At 32.2% G+C, this 24,820-nt stretch overlaps 2 protein-coding genes across 5 annotated transcripts; both read left to right on the plus strand.

The window, feature by feature from the left end:
• Positions 1–7,646: 7,646 nt before the first annotated feature.
• LOC140054000 (S-adenosylmethionine decarboxylase proenzyme-like) lies at positions 7,647–17,138 on the plus strand. 4 transcript variants are annotated; one of them, XR_011846476.1, is made up of 13 exons: positions 7,647–8,357; positions 11,468–11,651; positions 11,997–12,083; positions 12,767–12,893; positions 13,200–13,302; positions 13,526–13,568; positions 14,184–14,238; positions 14,427–14,504; positions 14,698–14,790; positions 14,979–15,053; positions 15,259–15,339; positions 15,679–16,943; positions 16,974–17,138. XR_011846476.1 is itself a non-coding variant. In XM_072098790.1 (12 exons), exons 2-12 carry the CDS (start codon positions 11,530–11,532, stop codon positions 15,826–15,828), a joined length of 1,014 nt encoding a protein of 337 aa, XP_071954891.1. In that variant the 5' UTR covers positions 7,647–8,357; positions 11,468–11,529; the 3' UTR covers positions 15,829–16,961. The 4 variants fall into 4 exon arrangements, 1 of the variants encoding a protein (XP_071954891.1); XR_011846478.1 differs by having other exon boundaries at positions 8,343–8,403; XR_011846477.1 differs by lacking the exon at positions 7,647–8,357 and adding an exon at positions 11,240–11,371.
• A 733-nt stretch (positions 17,139–17,871) lies between these two features.
• On the plus strand, positions 17,872–21,044 carry LOC140055538 (T-box transcription factor T-A-like). The gene is made up of 5 exons (XM_072100875.1): positions 17,872–17,966; positions 18,959–19,223; positions 19,787–19,927; positions 20,365–20,477; positions 20,637–21,044. The coding sequence occupies exons 1-5, from the start codon at positions 17,872–17,874 to the stop codon at positions 20,914–20,916; spliced, it is 894 nt and encodes a 297-aa protein (XP_071956976.1). The 3' UTR covers positions 20,917–21,044.
• The last annotated feature ends 3,776 nt before the right edge of the window (positions 21,045–24,820 follow it).

Here is a 24,820-nt window from a genome sequence, read left to right on the forward strand (position 1 = left end):
TGTCAATTTTGGATAAATTTACAGATTTTACCATGTAAACTGCGTAAACTTAATGCAAACTTTTAAAAAACACCCACAAACATCATCCAAACAACTTAATATTGATTATACCACTACTAGAACTATAAAAGAGGACAATTTATGAAATAATTTTATTGAAATAGCTCTGGTTTGAATTTTTAGGGTAAAAAATGTCAATTTTGGATAAATTTACAGATTTTGCCATGTAAACTGCGTAAACTTAATGCTAACTTAACAAAAACACCCCACAAACATCATTCAAACAACTTAATATTGATTATATCACTACTAGAACTGTAAAAAAAGAGAATTTTTGAAATCAATTTATTGAAATAGCTCTGAAGTTTGACTTTTTAGGGTGAAAAATGTCAATTTTGGATAAATTTACAGATTTTACCATTTAAACTGCGTAAACTTAATGCAAACTTTAAAAAAACACCCACAAACATCATCCAAACAACTTAATATTGATTATACCACTACAAGAACTATAAAAGAGGACAATTTATGAAATAATTTCATTGAAATAGCTCTAGGTTTGATTTTTTAGGGTGAAAAATGTAAACTTTGGATAAATTGACAGATTTTACCATGTAAACTGTGCAAACTTTAAAAAAAACACCCCACAAACATCATCCAAACAACTTAATATTGATTATACCACTACTAGAACTATAAAAGAGGACAATTTATGAAATCATTTTATTAAAATAGTTCTAGGTATAAATTGACACATTTTACCATGTAAACTGTGCAAACTTTTAAAAAACACCCCACAAACATCATCCAAACCACTTAATATTGATTATATCATTATTAGAACTATAAAAGAGGACAATTTATGAAATAATTTTATTGAAATGGCTCTAAGATTTTTTTAGGAGTGAAAAATGTCAATTTTGGATAATTGACAGATTTTACCATGTAAACTGCGTAAACTTAATTAAAAAATACCCCACAAACATTATTCAAACAATTGAATACTGATTATACCACTACTAGAACTATAAAAGAAGACAATTTATGAAATCATTTTATTAAAATAGTTCTAGGTTTGACATTTTTGGGGTGATTATGAAATAATTTTATTGAAATAGCTCTAGGAATAAATTGACACATTTTACCATGTAAACTGTGCAAACTTTTAAAAAACACCCCACAAACATCATCCAAACCACTTTGATTATATCATTATTAGAACCATAAAAAGAGGACAATTTATGAAATAATTTTATTGAAATGGCTCTAAGATTTTTTTAGGAGTGAAAAATGTCAATTTTGGATAATTGACAGATTTTACCATCTAAACTGCGTAAACTTAATTAAAAAATACCCCACAAACATCATTCAAACAATTGAATACTGATTATACCACTACTAGAAATATAAAAGAAGACAATTTATAAAATCATTTTATTATTAAATAGCTCTAGGTTTGACATTTTTGGGGTAAAAAACCACTTAATATTGATTATCACTAAAACTATAAAAGAAGACAACTTATGAAATGATTTTATTGAAATAGGTCAAAGTTTGACCTTTTGGATAAATTGAACTTTACAATGCAAAAAAGGCCATCTGCAATCATCCTTCAAACCACTTATTATATTAAGACAATATTAATATTTGAAGCAGATATAAAATGATGCATGCTCAGTTATCAAATGACTAGGCCTACACTGATCATATTTGATGGTATATAGACAATTAATATTAATTATTGTTGAGGTAGTTCAAACTATGATTACACTGATCATATCCAAAATTGTGATATAGAATATTATTAATAGTTATGGAAAAGATAGATATTAAAAAACTAAACAGATCATATCCAACAGTTTGATATAGATTATTAATATTAATTAATGATGATGCAGATATTAAAAGATTTTTGCTCAGTTATCAATTTATGACTACACTGATCATATCCAACTATGTGATATAGATTATTAATAATAATTATTGATGAAATAGATATTGAAAGATGCATGCTCAGTTATCAAATTATGACTACACTAATCATATCCAACATTGTGATATAGATTATTAATAATAATTATTGATGAGGTAGATATTAAAAGATGCATGCTCAGTTATCAAACTATGACTACACTGATCATATCCAACATTGTGATATAGGATATTATTAATAGTTATTGATAAGGTAGATATTAAAAAACCAAACAGATCATATCCAACAGTGTAATATAGATTATTAATATTAATTATTAATGAGGTAGATATTCTTCTTCTTTATTGTATCAAACAAAAACAATTTCAATACAAAAGGTAGCCAAGGTATAGCCAAAGCTAATCAAGCTTGGTACCTTTTATCTTAAACTAACTTAAGCTACGAAATTAACAAATGAATAACAGAACTTAAAAGAAAATAAAAATTTGATAACGTCAAAAACCAAACAAAAAATGTTGAATCTATATTATAAGTGAGAGAGTTTGTCTGTTTGTCTGTTTGTTCGTTATACAAAATTTTGTTACTGCACATAATCTTACATATGGGGTATCAAAATGACCGCAATTGTACCGGGAATGTTCTAAGCTATATTTCAACATCATCCGCCACCTAGGATCCAAGTTAGGGACCAAAATGTGGTCAAAACCCCCACTTTCGATGTTTGTTCGTTATAAAAATTTCTGTGTCTGCACGTAACCATACGTATGGGGTATCAAAATGATGGCAATTGTACCCGGAAGGTTTTAAACTACATTTTAAAAAATTCCCCCGACTCCTGGGGTTTTTGTGGAATGGGTGGGGGGGGGGGGGGTGGTTGTGTGGTGGCTTGTGATGTCATTTTTGCTAGGGCTCGGGGTTGTAGGCTATCGAATTGTAAAATTATACTACAAAAGTTTTACAGTATTTGAATTATCCTCAGCAAGGCGTTTGGGGAAATATAGATATAGCTATACATATTTCATTCATTAAACAATATGACACCTATTCAATTACACATTAACTGCCACTGAGGGATTATGGGTTGGGAGTGATAATAATATAAATTGTACTGGAACCGGCTTCAACAGATCACCCAGTGTATCTGGCGTGTGTTTTTTGTAGAGGGAGGAGGAGCGAAAATACTAGCGTAATGAAGTAGCCTATATGATTGGATTGTACTAGGAAAAGTTACTAAATTTGAACTGTCCAGGGGAGGAGTTAAGGTTTGTTGATGGTGGCTGGGGTGGTGAAAGGAGAAAGAAGGCTGGGTGCCCGCAGTATCTAAATTACAAATTTTAATTATCAGCCAATATGACACCTATTCATTTACACAATTTACAACGTACTACAACCATTATTAGACCCATCGTAGTTATGAATACTCCTCTCAATTCGAAGCTTAGGTTGAATTGAATTTGTCCATCACTGGGAAGATTTTGTTTTTAAGAAAGAGTATGGGGTGTTGTTGAGGGGTCGATGTTGGTGAGTATAGACAGATACTGGCGTCGGGTGTTATGTACTGAGAAGGCTGTAAACTAATTTTGAAACCCGCCCTGGGGCGGGTATAATTGCTAGTCTATATTATAAGTGAGAGAGTTTGTCTGTTTGTTTGTTTGTCTGTTTGTTCGTTATACAAAATTTTGTTACTGCACATAATCTTACATATGGGGTATCAAAATGACCGCAATTGTACCGGGAATGTTCTAAGCTATATTTCAACATCATCCGCCACCTAGGATCCAAGTTAGGGACCAAAATGTGGTCAAAACCCCCACTTTCGATGTTTGTTCGTTATAAAAATTTCTGTGTCTGCACGTAACCATACGTATGGGGTATCAAAATGATGGCAATTGTACCCGGAAGGTTTTAAACTACATTTAAAAAAATTCCCCCGACTCCTGGGGTTTTTGTGGAATGGGTGGGGGGGGGGGGGTGGTTGTGTGGTGGTTTGTGATGTCATTTTTGCTAGGGCTCGGGGTTGTAGGCTATCGAATTGTAAAATTATACTACAAAAGTTTTACAGTATTTGAATTATCCTCAGCAAGGCGTTTGGGGAAATATAGATATAGATATACATATTTTATTCATTAAACAATATGACACCTATTCAATTACACATTTAGCAAAGTACTTTAACCATATCCAGCTATTTATTGGTCTCTTGGATTGCCTCATTACAGACATCCATACCTGTGTGAACATACACATGTTGTTTACTGTTACTGTGTTCAACTACATCACCAATCCTCCAAGGAAAAAAACGTACATTGTGGGAGAGTGGGGTTGGGAGATAGGGTTTGGGAGTTTGGTTTCAGGAGAGAGTGGGGATTTTGCTTACACCAGAATTGTGGTTGGAAACTTTTAAAGTATTTAATCATCCCTGGGAAGCGGATGGGAGTTTGGGGTGGGGATGTACATGTAGGCCTATCACCATGACCGAAACTGTATTTGGAATGTTTTAAACTACATTTGAAAACTGCCACTGAGGGATTATGGGTTGGGAGTGATAATAATATAAATTGTACTGGAACCGGCTTCAACAGATCACCCAGTGTATCTGGGGTGTGTTTTTTGTAGGGGGAGGAGGAGCGAAAATACTAGCGTAATGAAGTAGCCTATATGATTGGATTGTACTAGGAAAAGTTACTAAATTTGAACTGTCCAGAGGAGGAGTTAAGGTTTGTTGATAGTGGCTGGGGTGGTGAAAGGAGAAAGAAGGCTGGGTGCCCGCAGTATCTAAATTACAAATTTTAATTATCAGCCAATATGACACCTATTCATTTACACAATTTACAACGTACTACAACCATTATTAGACCCATCGTAGTTATGAATACTCCTCTCAATTCGAAGCTTAGGTTGAATTGAATTTGTCCATCACTGGGAAGATTTTGTTTTTAAGAAAGAGTATGGGGTGTTATTGAGGGGTGGATGTTGGTGAGTATAGACAGATACTGGCGTCGGGTGTTATGTACTGAGAAGGCTGTAAACTAATTTTGAAACCCGCCCTGGGGCGGGTATAATTGCTAGTAATAAATAAATAACATAACATAAAGTGCTGTATGTACTATGCTGTAATAAACAAAACCATATCAGTTCAATAGATAATATCTGATGAATTCACAATATATAAAACATTGTAAATTATAGATTATTCTTTTATATACTTAAATAAAAGTAATTCTAAAGATGTATGCTCAGTTATCAAATTATGACTACAATGATCATATCCAACAATGTGATATAAATTATTAATAATAATTATTGATGAAATAGATATTGAAAGATGCGTGCTCAGTTATCAAATTATGACTACACTGATCATATCCAACATTGTGATATAGGATATTATTAATAGTCATTGATAAGGTAGATATTAAAAGATGCATGCTCAGTTATCATATTATGACTACACTGATCATATTGAACAATGCAATATAGATTATTAATATTAATTATTGATGAGGTAGATATTAAAAGATGCATGCTCAGTTATCAAATTCTGACTACACTGATCATATCCAACAATGTGATATAGATTATTAATAATAATTATTGAAAGGTAGATATTAAAAGATGCGTGCTCAGTTATCAAATTATGACTACACTGATCATATCGAACAATGTGATATAGATTATTAATATTAATTATTGATGAGGTAGATATTAAAAGATGCGTGCTCAGTTATCAAATTCTGACTACACTGATCATTATCGAACAATGTGATATAAGATATTAATAATAATTATTGATGAGGTAGATATTAAAAGATGCGTGTTCAGTTATCAAATTCTGACTACACTGATCATATCCAACGTGATATAATATATTATTAATAGTTATTGATAAGGTATATATTAAAAAACTAAACAGATCATATCCAACAATGTGATATAGGTTATTAATATTAATTAATGATGATGTAGATATTAAAAGATTATTGCTCAGTTATCAGATTATGACTACACTGATCATAACCAACAATGTGATATAGATTATTAATAATAATTATTGATGAAATAGATATTGAAAGATGGGTGCTCAGTTATAAAATTATGACTACACTGATCATATCCAACATTGTGATATAGGATATTATTAATAGTTATTGATAAGGTATATTAAAAGATGCGTGCTGTTATTAAATTATGACTACACTGATCATATCGAACAATGTGATATAGATTATTAATATTAATTATTGATGAGGTAGATATTAAAAGATGCGTGCTCAGTTATCAAATTATGACTACAATGATCATATCCAACAATGTGATATAAATTATTAATAATAATTATTGATGAAGGAAATAGATATTGAAAGATGTGTGCTCAGTTATCAAATTATGACTACACTAATCATATCCAACATTGTGATATAGGATATTATTAATAGTCATTGATAAGGTATATATTAAAAGATGCGTGCTCAGTTATCAAATTCTGACTACACTGATCATATCGAACAATGTGATATATTATGATATTAATATTAATTATTGATGAGGTAGATATTAAAAGATGCGTGCTCAGTTATCAAATTATGACTAACACTGATCATATCCTACATTGTGATATAGGACATTATTAATAGTTATTGATAAGGTAGTTATTAAAAGATGTGTGCTCAGTTATCAAATTTTGACTACAAAGATCATATCCAACATTGTGATGTAGATTTATATTAATATTAATTATTGATGATGTAGATATTATAAGATGCATGCTAAGTTATCAAATTGTTACTACACGGATCATATTTGATATTGTGATTGATGATATATTCATATAAAGAGTGTACAATACTCACAGTATTTTTTAATCCATCCACATGAAGAAGAGACACAAGAAGAGTTGTTTGAAATTGTGAAGCCTCACAACCTTACTAATTGTGATGACATTTAATATAATATTACAGCCATACACAAACAGTAAGGTAGTTAGGGTCACTACAATCTATTAAAATAATTAACATTAATTTAACTGGAAACATTGTTAATTATCAGTTTGAGTTTGACTTTTGTCTCTTTTGTTGTAGAATTGAATCTCTGTTTATCCATTGCTTTCAACCTGAAAATAAACAGGCCTAATACCTTGGCATTAGCAATGAAATCAACTTACACACTGATGAATCTTAATACTCCTACCTACCTATCTAATATTTTATATAGATAGGCTGTCTATGACCCCCCAGCCTATCCCTAGCTAGGCCTATGCCTCTCTAGACCATTCTGCTGGCTAGCTAGCAAGGCCCTAGGCCTAGTCCTATAATTAATAGCACAGGTCTCATATAGATAGGCCTAGCTAGAGTGTTTAGACTGAGCCTGGTTATATGCCTATTTATTTAACTAGGACTAGGCAGGCCTAATCAGCCTAAACTAAGGCCTAATAAACTAGTCTAGGCCCTAACTAGAATACATAGAGCTAGCTAGTTAGGCAGCCTAGGCCTAGCTACTTATTAGCTAGTAAGTAGGCCTAGCTAGCTAGCCTACCAGTTCCCTAGTAGGGCCTAACCAGGTGGGCCTACTAGCCTAGCCTACTACTCTAGCTAGGCTAGATCTTTCTATTTCTAGGCCTAGCTAGACAAGGCTAGCCAGTAGGCCTAGTAGTACTAGGCCTACCTAGTTTTTAGGCCTAAACTATTAGCTAGAGTAGAGAGATGCTAGCCTAACTAGGCCTAGGCCCTAGCTAGCTAGCTAGGCCTAGACTAGGCTAGCCTATAGGCTATAGGCCTGCCCTCTACTAGCTAGGCCTAATCTGCCCTTTTTGGAGGCTAAAATATTGTCTGAAATAAGCTATGACCTACAAATATAGCTTAACTATCTGTTTAAGGGTGACACTGATGATGGGTAATCAATAAAATATGCTTCTAAATCTACCTTTTTGGCTTGCAATCATAATATCCAGTCTAGCCTAGGCCTAGGCCTGCACGGATCAGGTAGCGAAACGAACGAAGTGAGAGCAGAGAGCTGAGGAGGAGGAGGCCTCCTCCTCGGCCTAGGTTTCAGGCAGAAAAGAACATCTTGAGTTTGTGTAATTATATATCTATTTATAGTTATTTTAAAATATATCCCTAACATTTAAAAAATTATATATATTACTGACAATTAATTCTAAGAATGATACTCTATCTAATGATAAAATCAATTAAATGTATTTTCCGTACGAAATTAATTATATACGAGGATGGCATAAGTGATAGTTCTCTGTTATCAAAAAACAACTACATACTATACCTGGGCTTATTGTTGGCTGGCTTATTGTTGGCTAGCTTGACACAAGCCAGAGAACAGCATGTTGTACAAAAACACCACCACCACGTCTCTCTCACACTCACAGTACTGTGTTGGTTGTGATAGGCCTAAATAATTTTTTATTTTAAAGGTACTTTCAGCAATTTTATTCTGTAGCTAGCCCTACCATAATAATGGCCAGTATCTGAATGAATGGTCACAGTGGCAATTGATTTAGTGAGGCTAAGCCTTTTACAGTTGATTGAATAAAAAACTAGGCCTAGGCCTAGGCCCTAGGCTAGCCTAGCTAGGGCCAGGCCTAGGCTAGGACCTATAGTAGTATAGTAGTAGGCCTAGTACTAGTAGTAGTATGTAGGCCGTGCCCAGCAGGGGAGGCTACTATTTAGTCTAGGCTCAGGCTGTACGTATGTTGGGATCCGTATGTAGTGGTGTAGTACGAGGCCTAGGACGATTGGTAGGAGGAGGCCAAAACTAGATCGTAGGTCGTTGTGAAATAAGCCAAGTATTATTTTTTTGTATCGACTTATACCATTATAAAAAGATGGGAAAATAGAGGTGTCCCATTTATTGATTGAGTTTGTTAATGTGTTAAAATACTGCTGCTTTTGTTTAGTGCATTATGTTTCAGCAACAAAGGGAAAACAACTATGCCCTGCATGCTGTAGAATTAATTTCAGTTTTCAAGTTAATGCAGTATATTATGGCTCTTTATTTCTATATAATTTTTACAGATTTATAGATACAGAAAGTATATAAAGAAAGTTTTTATTCCAGTTACAAATAAAAAATATAATTTACCTAACGATAACACAGTAGTACATTTAATAAAGATGACAGTAGTACATTTAATAAGATCTATCACATACTGATTATTAGGTAATCAGTAAAACAAATAAACATTATAATTTTGTCAATGAATCTGTACCATTTTGTTCCCAGAAAACACAGTGTTTGACATTGCGTGTTTTTAGGTTTGGTTTTTCTAAAACGTTTTAAACACGTTTTTAAACTTTTCTGTGTAGAAATACATGTTCTAATTGAACAACGTTTGCATCAAAACGTTATAATAGCGAATGCAAAACGGAGCTGATAATGTCGCCATGAAGAGGATGATTGGTGTGAATACATCGGTAAGCCGTTCGCTGTAGAATGAGTCAAGCATTTGCATAGACAAACCAATTACTTTCCACGCTCTACCCAGCACCTTCGCACCCTTACATTCCCCTGATATTCCTAGCCCAATATACAATATGCCCAAATAGAACATTACTGATTAGTAAAACATAAACATTCTATAGTACAAATATCCTGCTTTACCCCAAAGAACCGAGTTTCCTCAAGCAGTACAGCCTTGTATTTAACTTCTTAACTTACGATCAACATGTCCACCCATTTAAGCTTAAGTCAAACACTACTGCCAGATACTTATAATTGTTAACAATCTCTACTTCCTTTACTTTAATTAATGTATACTGTCAGACCAATTATGTTTTCGAAAATCAATCCTTATTTCTTTCTTTTATTTATGTTTAGTGTTTAGTTCAAGAAACTAAAAAATATGATTTATCTACCAATAAGATTTGGCCGATTAGAATGCATTTGCCAATATTCTTTTACATATTTCACAACATTATAGAGTTTAGGTAATTTAACCGATTGTAATGTAGTATTTAGGATATTTTAATATCGATTGTACTGTAGTATTTAGGATGTTTTAAATCCGATTGTATTGTAGTATTTAACATTTTCTAATTTCGAATCGGATTGTACTAAATTTTAAAGTGTTTAAATCCAGATAGGAATAACATAGGCCTAGTATTTAATATGCTTTAATTTTGATTATACTGTAGTGTTTAGTTTAGTTTTTATATATAATAAGTAAGTATACCTACTTATATAGTTTTTATTTATTTATTTATTTATTCATAGGAATCACCTTTATATCGGTGTCACACATTTATCTCAGTTAATGGTGCATCCAATTTACAGACAAAATTACAAATAACATAAGCCACAAAGTTCTAAATACTAATACATAACATCAAAACAAAATGTAAACTAATTAATTAATTAGATCTGTATGAAAATACATAATATGTAAATTGTACAATATATATAACTACAAAAATAAAAACAGAACAACAAAAATACAGGATGGGCCTAATAAATAAATAAAACGTACAGATACATCCTCATAGAGATGTCTGTAGCTTGTTTACTATATTAATCAATTAGTTGAGAGAGGTAATGCTGATAACATTGTAGATCTAGTAACCCATGCTTTCATTAAATATTTTTTACAATAAAAATCAAAGATTTTTCCTAATGTTTCATTTTCAGTGAATAAATTGTCTAGCATAAAGTGGTGTTTTAATTCCTGAGATCCACAATTAAAATTATCCCAGTACATACTTAATTATTGTCTAACAGAGTTTAATGAGGGACATTTAAATAAAAAATGGTTTACTGTTTCTTTTTCGTTAGTACTACACACCTTACATAATCCTGTGTTATGATTTGACCAGGATTGTCTACGACCCTCAAGATCTAGAGAGTTTGATCTTGCTTTAAATTTTAAATTGATACTCATAAAATTAGTTTTATCTAACAAATATTGTTCAAGGTTTGGAGTTCCTTTATACATAGTATATTCCGTTAACGTTGTTTTGAATGGAATTTCGTTTTGCATTGGGCCTTTGAAAACCACTCGTTATGATCAACTTGTTTATTATTTTTCCTAAATGGCTTTATCCAGTTAGTAGATGGTTCTTCATTAAATTTGTCTATAAAATTTGTTTTATTTAAAATATCTTTAGTTAATATAGTATATTGTTACAAAATCTTGGCATTCCCTATAACACAGTACCTAATAATAACATGCCTTATAAAAAGTACATGCATTGCTAGTTGTTGATGTTTTGTATTGTTCCTTGTAGTTTGTACTGTAGGTTACATAACAGAACAATTGTATTGTCTTCCCATTCAATAGACACCCTTCTCTACATAAAACATAATACACAACACCCCTATCATAATAATGGTATAGTCCATATAAGTCGAGGTGGCCGAAAGCGGCACCTGATAATAAGTGGAGTTTGACAGCAGTTTTAACCTGGACCTGGTGGAGCTACCCTTTGAAACCAGGTAGGTAGGTTTATACCTCCCTGCTTTATTTATAACATTATAAATAAGGCTAATGTTAACCTTATTTTGTGTTACCTTTTCATATTTTTTTTTCAGGATTTCTACATGAAGTAGTAAAGACAAAACCAGATTTAAATTGAGAACAGGGAAATGCCATCATGGCAACCACTAATAATGGAATGCCTGGTTCCAACCAGGTGACACACTACGAGGGCACAGAAAAACTCTTTGAAATTTGGTTCAAAGAGAGTGGAAATGGTGACTTGAGAACTGTACCAAGGTATTTGGAATTAATGGGAGTTTCCTTGAATTCCTGATCTGCTACAGTATTTATTTATTTATACATTCTCATGTTTTTGCGTCACTACTATAGGCAAATAAATTGAAAAGAACGAAAGCATTAGGAAACAGTTTACCATATAGAAGCTTTTACAGTTTACTACAGCTGAAAAAATAGTTATTTCTAAACTCGGACTGGGCATGCGCACACCACAAAGTACGTCGAAAAAAAGAGAGTGTATGAAAATAAACATTGAGATACATGTAGACATTTAGTTATCGTGAGATAAGCAGTATTTTTTGTAAGAAATATTTCTTGTTTAAGTTGTTTTATTTATTTTTCCAGGTTTGTGTGGGAAGATATGCTGAAGCTTGTTAATGCTGAAATCATCAGTGAAATGCATGATGATTCCCAGTGTGCTTATATTCTCAGGTAATAATAGGCATACATTTATAATATATTATTATTATACCTTGATAGCATATAGCTTTTATAATATAAAAGAATACTGAATTTTAATTGGATCGGCACTATGCTACAGTGGTTTATAAAAAAGAGCTTAATAATCCTATACTTATCCATTCAAGGTCAATGTATCTTGTTTATTTGAAATCTCTTTGATATGTATTTTAGTATAAATACTGTATTATATTATGGTGTTCAATTGCATACATTTAGATCAATTTACAGGTACTTAGTATATACAGTAGGCATCTGTTTCCATTATTAATTGACCCTACTCATGAATTAATGATTTAAATATTTCACCTACTCCTTGTTAATTACTAATCAATATTTTTCAATGTTTCATTTATTCTTTTAATTGTCAAAAATTAATATTGAGTTGACAATGAATAAATAGAAAAAATGTTAAACAATTGAAAATAAAAATCCCCCCAAAAAATAATAGTAAAAAAAATAAAAATAATTGAAGTTGTACAAGCCTGTGAAAAAAGAAAGAATACTGTACAAGTTTATTTACTTCATATTTTTTTATTTAAATTATTCAGATTTATTGGTCCTTGTGGAAATTCATGACAGGCACAATCGCTCACATAAAAATACAATAACATACATAATATATATAAGTAAAATAAATATTTTATTTTCTCTAGTGAAAGTAGCATGTTTGTAGCTAAACGACGCTTTATTCTGAAGACTTGTGGTACAACTACCCTTCTTAACTGCATTGATACCTTGCTAAGGATAGCCAAGAAACATTGCACTTTTACTGTAGTTGAGGTATATTCTCTTACTGTTACATGATACTTTATAATTGAAGATGATAATAGAACTCACTCACGAACGATTTAAATTTTTTATCTAAAGTAGTTTTTATTCAGATTTTAACCAGCTCAATAGTGGCGATGATTCGCTGTTGTTCTGGAATGAAATAAATAATTATATTCGTAAAAATAAAAAAGTTTCTTTAGTAAAGACATGAGAAAAAATAGCTCCATTAGATTTCTAAATCCTGTTTTCTATGGTAAAGAATATATTGTAGAATAATAAATTTATGTTTTTTGCTTCTACAATTTTTACCCACAGGATGTGTTCTACTCTAGGAAAAACTTCATTCGACCTGAACTTCAGGCTTCAACCTACCAGAAGTTTGAAGATGAGGTCAAAATACTAGAAAGCCACTTTCCAGGTATTATCATATTAGAATAAAATATCCTTGTTATTCATTTTAGGAAGATTGGGATAGCAAATGTATTACTTTACTAATGGTTGGTAATTGTGCACAGGATAACATACAAATACAATGCATTCTACAATCTTTTGAAAGTGTTGTGTTTGTCAATGAATTTGAACCCAGGACATTGGGGTTGTTAGACCACAAATAATAATGCCAACTCTCATTATTTTTTTAGATGGTGCAGCATATGTTCTTGGTAGACTGAATGGCGACTGCTGGTATAAATATATTTTTGATTTTTTAAAACAGGATACATAAATAGAAATAAAAAAATGTAACCTTTCATCATTCACTGAATGAACTTATTTTTACCATTCCTCAAATATTCATTCATTCCGTATGTGAAAAGATTTTTTGTCTATAAAAATACTATTTAGCGATTGTTAATAGTTGCCATATGACCCACAATCGTCCTATCAAGTGACAGGAATTCATTTAGGTGTTATATGATATATAATATTGTCTGTGTTTTACTAATTATAATGGTTCATTTACACAAGGCAATTTAACAACAGGATGCTTAGCTCTGGAGATCAAAGGGTGTATCTGTGGCTGAAACACGATCAGTTCCGTGACCCTTAACAGACACTGCACACCACAGAGAAAATATACATAGTAAAATACTGTTGGTATTTGCCGCAGCCAGACATAAGATCAAAGGACTGTTACAAGTTCCTATCTTGGCAAGGCAAGCTCAGTGTCCTGTTGTTAGATTGCCTTGATTGATTTACATTACCCTCAACCCATTTTTTAGCCCAAACAATCACATAAACATTAATGTTGGCAAATTTATCTGGGTGGCATATAAACCACATTTTTTGTTTTAATCATAGGTACCTTTTTACTCTGCCTGTTGAAGACAACATGAAAGCAGATCAAACTCTAGAGATATCCTTTTTCGTACTTCAACTACTTCAAATAATTAATTCATACAATACCACATGTCACTGGGTAAACAATTGTAATACTGTATAAGTAAATGCAAGATTGTTACTTTTATTAAATTGATGGTATTTATATAAAATAATTTAAATGTATTTAATTATTATCGTTTTTTTCTTAACATTCCAATGTACGTCCTTATGACTGACCTTGATGAGGATGTGATGGCGCTCTTTCACAAGACGAACAAGACCGCAACAGAGGTCACAAAGGTTAGTTTTATTGGAACTTTAAATGATCCTAAAATAGCATTCATCATACTTTAAATATGACCAGAATATTACCAGAATATGATTAGCCTTTGGGGCACAAAGTGATGTGAAATCTGGGCATTATAGTACATTTCGAACGTTTAACTTCTTTACAAAAATACTTATTTAATATCTAATCCTATAATTTTTTCAGGTATCCGGTATATCTGATCTGTTACCAGGTTGCAGTATTGATGCTACCTTGTTCGATCCGTGTGGCTACTCAATGAATGGTCTATTAAGAAATGTAAGAAACAAATTAAGGACTTTTTACCTAAAATATTATAGTTAGAGTTACCAACTAATTCCATTAGCAAAACATATTAATATAAATATATATATATATATATATATATATATTATGTATGTTTTCTGCAATAATAAATACACAAAAATTGTAAATATAATAATAAAAGTGCAATATTCTTTGATTAGGAGGAATATGCGACAATCCACATCACACCAGAGAAGGATTGGTCATATGTTAGTTTTGAGACTAATGTTGAAATGGTAAGTAATATATGTACAGAGCGTAGCTACTATCTATGCCGTGGGGTTGTTATATCTGTTCACTGAACTATGAAAACACTGCCACCTGGCAAATTCCCCCTTTCATTTGACAAGGGAGAGCGGGGATGGAGTGGGAAATAAAGCAACTTAGTTTTTAATGGCAATTTGTGATTTCCATGAAAATTCATCATTTTGTTTTTACCAGCCATGTTACGATAATCTTGTGAGAAGCATTCTAGAAACGTTCAAGCCTGGAAAATTTGTGATGACGGTATTTGCTAACAAGGTATGCAACAGTAACACACTCGGGATCCTATAGGTTAAGATAGGACATGCAGCATATAGGTTAATGGTTTAAAGCTCTGTCTACACTATCAAACTTTATGATGTGCCCATATGGACATAATGATGTCATATCACTACCATATTTGGGCACATCACACTTCTTTAAACTAGTTTGATAGTGTAGATAGAGCTTAATTAATTACTTAATTTCACAATATTTAGGCCCTGGGTCACTGGATCCTACTACAGTACTACTATGCCAGAAATGGGTGCTAAGCAACCAAGTTTTAATTTTAAAAAATTACAGTACATTTTTAAGAATATTCTATCTCTTTTCTAGGTAGCAAAGTGTGTCTCGTCATACCACGCACTGCGAGAATCATTCCACGATGGGTATATCCGTCAGGATCGTCAATTTTCACAGTTTAAATCCTACGACTTGACCTTTGGAAATTATGTTAAAGAAAAATCATTTGGTGTTCAAAGATAGAAGAAAGAAAGAAGCTTGACTAATTACAATCACAGACAATTATTGTTCATCATTTATTTTTTAAAGAAAACTATAAATTAATCATATTTAATATTTAGGGTATATTGTTTTATGTGAATATAATAACCCTGCATATTTTATAGATCTTTTATTAGGAATCACATATTTACAAAAATCAGTGGGTGTTGTGTAGTTAACATTTTAATTATTAATTTTTAAGTACAATTGAGAAATGACATTTAATGGTAGTTAACTATTTTTGGTTGTAATTATGCAAATATTATATTGATTTGGTTTGCGGTATATTGTTTATTGGTTATATTTTAATTGAAGTTTACATTTTTTAGTTTAAATTTATGAAATGGTGCAAGGTAGACATTATTCCACACTACAGATGTGCCACAGTGAATTGTGTATTATAATTTACTTTTTATCAGGGTTATTCTTCCCAGGGGAAATGTACTAACAACAGTAATTGTTTCTTCACATTTTTTAATTAATTGATATACAACTAATATTTTATGTAAATTTAGCTTGCTCTTTATCACTGCCTGTATAAGAAAGCCACTTAATTATATCTTAATATTTATCACTGTACTTTGGTTTGAATTAAATCTTTAAAATCATTTCTTTTTAATATGTTATGTAAACAAATTTTAAAGAAGATCTATGAATTATAGAAAGTGACCGTGTGATATACCAAGACAATCTAACAACCTGAGGCTGAGCTCCGGAGACCAAAGGGTTTATCTGTGGCTGTGAGACAATCAGTTCCACGCCCCCTAACAGACACCGCGCGCCGCGGAGAATATGTACATAGTACAGCACTGTTGGTATTTGTCGCAGCCAGACATAAGATCAAAGGACTGTTACGAGTTCATATCTTTGCAATGCAAGCTCGGTGTCCTTTTATTAGATTTCCTTGGATATACTACTCCTTATAAATCAACCAGAAAAGCCAAAACTAACAACATAAAACTACAATTCAGAAAAGACTATTTGTCGACTACACTGCGAAAGATCTTGCAACCATGAAAAACCTGGAGCACGATGTTAGGTCAGGAGATAAAGAATAAAACATGACCGTTTCTCGGCCAAAACGAGAGTTTTGGCAGGTAAGCCCGTAGAGTAGATAGTTTTGGCAGGTAAGCCCGTAGAGTAGATAGTTTGGTAGGACTAATGTGGAAACTAACAGTGTATGTAAAAGGGTCCTGTAAAAACAAAATTGTAAACTTTGTTATTGCAGGATCCTTGCCATCAATATTGTAATTGTAAAGTTAGAAACGATGAGTAAATAAATGCGAATGAATGACAATGAAAAGACTGGACGTTCCAATTGCTGTACTACAATACACTAATACTGCACCAGGAAGCGTGAATCATCTGAAAACTATTTAACAAAAATACAGCTAATAACAACCTAGCTCCGAAGAGAAACAAAACACATATATAAACTTGGATACGTATGACAATTGCCTATTCAATGTTCTCACCAACGAGTTTTATGAATTAAAACGTTTTGTAAACATCGGGTTGCAAACAAAACTTAACCACTGTAAGCCAATCAGAAGACGAGGATTCACTCGTTGGCACTTTACTATCCAATCACAGACGTGTAAAAACGCCTACTTGGTTTGTTGATGTTAAGCCCTTTGAAAGCCATATCCTAATCTAAATTGTTTTGATCTTGCCGATAAATACGATTGACAAATTTATAGAAAGATAAGTTAGTAACAGGTAGTCGCTATAAAAACTCTACTTGTGATGAACTGAGATAATCGTGCTACTGACCACATGTGTACTGACCATTTGACCGGCGAACTACGGACAACTTGTTTTTTAACATATATGATAGAACCTTCAATTTGTGGACCTTGCACTAAACATATCTCTGCTAAGAAGTCAAACTAATTTATATCTTCTACGATACATTTTTGCTGAATGCTAAATATCACATACAAGAAGTGCGAAATCTATTAAAATATTTACGACCGCATTAACTAAAGCGATAGATTTAAACAGACGACGAGGGATATAATCATAATGGAAAATAAAGTAAAAATTACTCTGGCTGAGTCTCATCTGTGGCGTAAGTTTAACAATGTTACCAACGAGATGATAGTTACAAAAAGTGGAAGGTGAGTTTATATACTTTTTTTTATTTAACTTCAAAACAGTGTATTGTACAAATCGTACAGCTTTATATGAAAAAAACTTGCGGTAGTCTCAATCTAAAATGAATCGCATGACTATTTAGGTATCAACAGTATTCCATCTATATGAACACTTTCTTTCAAACTTTTGACTATCAGTCAAAAAATACACTGTACACTAAAAAATAATTTCCATTTTGTAGGTTAATAACAAAATAGTTGTTTTATTCTGTGTCTACCATTATATACGATACTTCTTTGTACGACAAATAAAACTCAATCAACCAAGTGTTTTTTGTAAGAAAAATAAATGCAAATACATTGCTATTTTCACGTTTTCCGTTCTAATTAATATTAGAAAATTCATTAAAATTAAATGAAGTGAAACTTCTAAAACTATATAACTTTGTTTTCAATGTTTACACAATTTACAATTGAGAATGTCAATTACTGGTATAGTGGTACAAATTACGTCGAGATGAAAAATGTAATCTATTTGTTTACAAAATAAAGTAGATTTGCTATTCGCTAGTTCAGATGATCAAAGTTAATAACCCTATTAATCCGAATTAATTAAGTACCGTGTATTGTTATCAAATACATGAAACTCGTTATACCGAGTTGCAAGATAGGAAATCATCCATTGTCACTCAAGTATCCTCTACTCCTCACTAATTAATTTTAATTTTTCGTATCGGAAATGAAACATAATCTATTGGGGGTTTTTTAAACCATCTTTAAAATTACAAGATACTAATATACTATATATATATACTATACTAATATAAGTTTTCATAAAGATCAATAACATACTTTCACCACGGTAACATTTTAATATAAAACGTAATATCTATTTATATTTTTTAAGGTTCCCTGTCCTCTCAGTTTAACAAAATGTGTTTATATTTTAAATTTTTTTAGGAGAATGTTCCCAGTTCTTTCGGTTTAAAAAATATGTTTATATTTTCTATTTTTAGAAGAATGTTTCCTGTTCTCTCGGTTTCATTACGCGAGTTAGACCCTAAAGCTATGTACTCTGTTATGGTGGATTTCGAACCAACTAGCGATACCCGCTGGAAGTACCTTAACGGGGAGTGGGTCCCGAGTGGCAAGCAGGAGTCTCTATCTACCAGTTCATCCTACGTACATCCCGACTCCCCTAACTTTGGTGCGCATTGGATGAAAAATATGGTATCATTTACTAAAATAAAGCTGACGAATAAGGCAAGCAGTGACGGACAGGTATGTTAAAGTTCAATTAACTGTTACTGAAAATAGGCCTACAGTACCACTTGTTAGATATGTAGTTATGCTAATTTAAGAACTTCTTTTGTACTACGTGAAATGAATGAATGAACGCTGTAGTTTGTTGTTAGGCCTATCTCATCTTAAATTTTCTTTGATATCTTTAGCATTGTCAAGACAATAACAGGCCCTATAGTTTACCAAAAAAATTGGTTAATTGTAACAAAAATGATATATCTGATTAATTAATTTATATCTTGAATTGTTATTAGTAGTAATGATTTTGAGGTGTTACTTTTACGTTTGTATGTTAATTTATTCTATGTTCAATGTAATACTTTCTAACGACAAAGATAAAATATCGTATTATTATCTTTTTGAAATTTAAAACAAATGTGGGTTTCTCTCACAAAAGAGAAACAAAATATAGTTTAACCCCAATACCAATCGGTGACGTTGAAATAATTATAGAAAACGACAAATATCTTTTTAGTACCGTCAAATATGCAATAACTGTTCACTCCAGAGACTGAAATTCTATTTAAACTTTCTTTCTATAGATAATGTTACAATCGCTTCATAAATACCGTCCACGTATCCACATTGTAAAGGTTGGAAGTTCGGAAAAGCAGAAACGCTTGGCAACTCAATCTTTCCCTGAAACGCAGTTTGTAGCCGTCACGGCTTACCAAAACGAAGAGGTAACAAATACTAAAACTCTATAAACTCTACTATATTCTAAAACTTCTCAAACCTACTATCTTACAAAAAAGTCATATTTCAATAATTACATCATATTTTCAGCACGCTTTTTACTTTAATGTAAGGTGCTTTTGATTTTTTGTTTTGTTTTATAAGGACGATGATAGGTTTGTTTATTTCCTTACTTTAATCTAATTTCGACACGTTATACACGACATTATCCTCACTACTGATATTTCATATAGGCATTGGCCTACAGAATATAAAGTTTTACAATAGACTAAAACATAAACCAAATCGTTTCTCTATGACTGAACATTTGACTGCATTATACTAACCATACATGTATACAGATTCTAACGTTTTACCAGGAAAGAGTAAGATTTACTCTTCGTTTCCTGGTTTTACTAATTATTATTTTATTTATTTAAAATAGATAACTCAGCTTAAAATCAAACACAATCCATTTGCAAAAGCCTTTCTTGACAACAAAGAAAGAGGTGAAGAAACCTATCAAGAAAACACAGTTTTGTCATTTCCACACAGTGAGTATTATTTTCCAAAATCTATACAGGTCACGTCTACCCCTATTAGGGAACACATTCGAGACATACAAAGTGGGCGTCCCGTGTGTGAATAGGGGTTAGTCGTAGTGTCAAAACAACTATTCGTTCGTTTCTCGAGACTTGTGAAAACCCAATTTCAAAGTTACATTTTTTTTTCTTTTCTTAACTTTTATTCATCTTTATATTCAGTGAATGGATGGTTCTACTCTGCACCGAACCCTATACGTACAGCAGGAACACCTTTCCAGCCAGCATTACGTCTTTCGCACCAGACCTGTGAGACATTCAGCGGGTTAAGGAATCACAGAACGACGCCATATTCACGACCAACATGCAGACAACATTCATCAACAGGTAAATTGGCTTCTTCCACTAAACTGTTTTTCCTAACCTATTTTCATAAAACATTAGCCAAAATTTAAACCTATTAAAGATATTGAACAACACAAAATAGCTCTAAGTTATTAACTACATTTACAAATACAATTCCTTATATAGACTTACAAAATCATCAATTTACTAAGAAATGTTATTTTTTTAGGACACAGTTATTCGCCACCGCATTCGGTACCCAGTGAATGGTCTACCATTCAGCCTTCTGTATCGTCATCACACAGTACTCAATACCCATTATGGCAATCAGTAGGGAGTCGCTCGAGTATCGCCCCTATTGTGACAGCTAACATTGAACCGGTACCATCCGCTCTTCGCCGAACATCTCCGATAATTTCGTCAACGCCGACGACCTTTTCGTCGCCCATACTTCCGAGACCCACACCTGTACCTCATGCACCATGTCTAAATCATCAGGACAGTTTCAACGATGTGCATGGTTATCTACGCAGTCAGTTCTCATATCAACAAAGTATGCCTTCAGGTTTCCATTTGAATTAGTGAAATATAGGGCCAAATCATGTTTAATAACCGAACCGAACCATAATGTCTTTTATACCGTGCTAGCACTTGGGCTTTGGTCCATCTCTTATTGTTTCACATGGACCTATAACACTTAATGTATAGATCCATGTTTCACCAATTACTGTTGTATTTCCGTATTCTGTATTATTTTTAAAAAGAACATTTATGTTTTTATTAAATAATTTATCATATACATTATAAATATATTTATATACCGTGTTTTATCAATGTCATTGATGTTCAATGTAGAAACAAACTGACGTCGAGCATATCTCATTTGTTACTTAAAATTCATTTCATCACGACCATCTTATATGAATAGTATTTGTGTTAAGAAAAGTTTTATTCATTGCAACATGTGTGCTTATGTATTTTTACCATTATTTTAATATATTTATATAACGTTGAATACAAAATATACAAAAATACATGTCAGTTATAAATCTGTTTTACTTTTTTCTAAAATACTGTCCCTCGCCCTCCCTTTCCCACAAAGATAATGCATGAGAACACTGGTTCGGAACATATTTTGTTTATGATTGAGGGGTCGTATTTTGAGAAAAAATCGTCTGTCTTTACAAGGAAAAAACATAATTATTTGCTGGTCAATGCTTTTATCAACGCGCGTGGGACGCTCATTGTTCAATTAGTCAAAATTGTAGCCTAAATTTAAAAAATAAAATAATTGGCTAATCCTAAACGAAAATAGACCCGATTGAAGAAGCTTCCTGCCTTTACCGTATGGAGTAAACATATTTATGTCGTTATTCTTGTTTCAAAGATATTTTATTAACCAAGTGATCACAAAACAATAACACAAAACAATGCACACACTTGACCACTGTGTCGGCTTTTGCCATCAAAGGCAGCCGATATAGGTGTAAACGGGTATAGGACTGATCGTTAAGGTTTCACGAATCACAGTATTGTGTTTTTACTTTGTTGAGGAAATCATTCATTTGATTGCTGTGATTTTTGACAATAGGGCAGAGAAGTTATCGTTTCCGAATCAAGATGGGTTTTATTGTTTGTGAAATTCTTCAAAGATAATAAAAAATGAAAAACAAGTGGGATAATTGTGATCTGGTGCCAGGATTTAAACTAAGGAATTTCGTAAACAACTTAAACCTGAATGGTCATTTTATAGAGTTCGCTGACACTTGTGACGTAATAGGAAGTCTATAATTAGTAATTGTTTCATGTTTGGCCCTTTCGAAATTCTGCAATACAAATTGTATCTAATTAAAATTGACAATCATAAATATATAAAATAAAGTATCATTACAATTGAATAAACGTGTCTTCCTTTTTCCATACGTAAGAACAGTATTGGCTAAACTTATAAATAGGAATATAAATTAGTACTAGTAAACCTCTATAAAAAAAAAATGATTGAATAGTTGTAATATTCTTGTTGCTTGTGTTTGCAATCATATGCTCCATATTAAATATATATATTTAAGCTTATAGTTTGTGAATTTTCTTTTTCTGTTTGTAGGCCTACGTTTGTTGATATGGATAAAATGTTCGAAATAAAAGAAATTGAAATCGCTAAGAATGATTTGGTGATGTTGGTTTGGCGCGTTTAGACGCGTTGGTTTGGCGCGTTTAGACATAGCCATGTAGCCTAATAATATTCAAAAAATAGGTACAATACTTTCTAGGAGCATTTTTTTAAATATTTTATTATACATAGGCCGTTGGCTCAAATACAGCAATATAAATAATAACAATAATATAAAGTTATATGTGCGTTAAATAATGCTTTCTTTTTTATAAGCAAAGTAAATGAACTTAGCAAGGTTAAGATATATTTTTTCTTTTTTACTTGACATTAATAAAATAAATTTTTCAACAGTTAGGGAATTTGAAGTAAAAAAATGGAAGTAATTGTTTTCTTAAATTATTATATAAAGGACATTGTAATAAAAAATGAAACTCGTTTTCTACTAAATCATTGTTACAACCTTAACACATTCTTTCATGTTTTTGATGTTCTTGTCCATCGCTGTTTTTCAATGTCGAGGTCAATACATTATCTAGCACAAGATAATGAAATATATTGCGATCAAATCACCTGTATATTATTAAACGCTATATTGTTGAGGCAAAAGGCATTTTTTCAATAGAGTTTGGTTTAGTTTATGATGTTTATCGACAAACATTGTATGAAAGCAATTTTACTACGTTTGAACAGCTATCGACAAGTACCTGTAAATTGGAAGAACTTTACACGGTCCTGTTAGCAACAACATCTAAATAAAAACTATAGAAATATACTTTCACCACTTTTCTATCCCACCTCTTGTAGGCCTACCAATACAGTAGACCACTCGGGACATTTAGTTATTTAGGAATACCCCTTAAAAGGGACCCTTTCGAGTGAAGAGTACGATCAGCGTTGCCAGCGATAAAATTTAAATTATGCCGTATCCTGTCTCAAATAATGCCAGATTGGGAAAAATAATGCCAGATCCCCAAAATGTGGCCCTAAAGAGCGCCACCAACGGTTGTATGTCTAATAAACGTTTGTAAAACCCCAACTGACACAAAATAGGGCCTAAATTGTATCCCTATGTCGTTCAAAAATTGTATTTTACTAATAATTCTAAAAATATCTGGGGTGCGAAAATGGTAATTGCAAATGACACAAACACCAACCCACGAACCCTTCTCCCCCCCCCCCCCACCCCCAAAAAAACCTGTTACAGCCATGGAAATTTAGAATTTTTGAGCTGAAATATGAGAGCTGCTCGATCTTTGCACTTAATTTCAAATATGAAAGGATCTTAGCCCACCATAATTAGAAAATGGCAATTATAATTTAAAATAGGAAATAAAAATATATATTAAGTGTCTCCAGGACCTCAGCCCCACAATGGTTGATAAGAAAATTTTGAAAAATGCTGATGGCCGGAAATGCCACTTAATTTAAAATATGAAATAAAAATATATTTATTAGTGTCTCCAGGATCTTAGCCCACCATAGTTAAAAAATGGCAATAATTATAATTGAAAATAGGAAATCAAAATATATATTAAGTGTCTCCAGGACCAGCCCCACCATGGTTGGGACTGAGGTACAAACATTTGGAAAATAGAGCTGCTCGATGGCCGGAAAGGGCACTTAATTTCAGATATGAAATAAAAATATATTTATTAGTACCTCCAGGATCTTAGCCCACCATAGTTCGAAAATGGCAATTATAATTTAAAATAGGAAATAAAAATATATATTAAGTGTCTCCAGGACCTCAGCTCGTGGCTGGTGCTGAGGTAAGAAAATTTGGAAAAATAGAGCTGCTCAATAGGCGGAAATGGCACTTAATTTCAAATATGAAATAAAAATATATTTATTAGTACCTCCAGGATCTTAGCCCATCATAGTTTTGAAAATGGCAATTATAA

Source organism: Antedon mediterranea, chromosome 7 (assembly GCF_964355755.1).
Source record: "Antedon mediterranea chromosome 7, ecAntMedi1.1, whole genome shotgun sequence".
Taxonomy (NCBI): Eukaryota; Metazoa; Echinodermata; class Crinoidea; order Comatulida; family Antedonidae; genus Antedon; species Antedon mediterranea.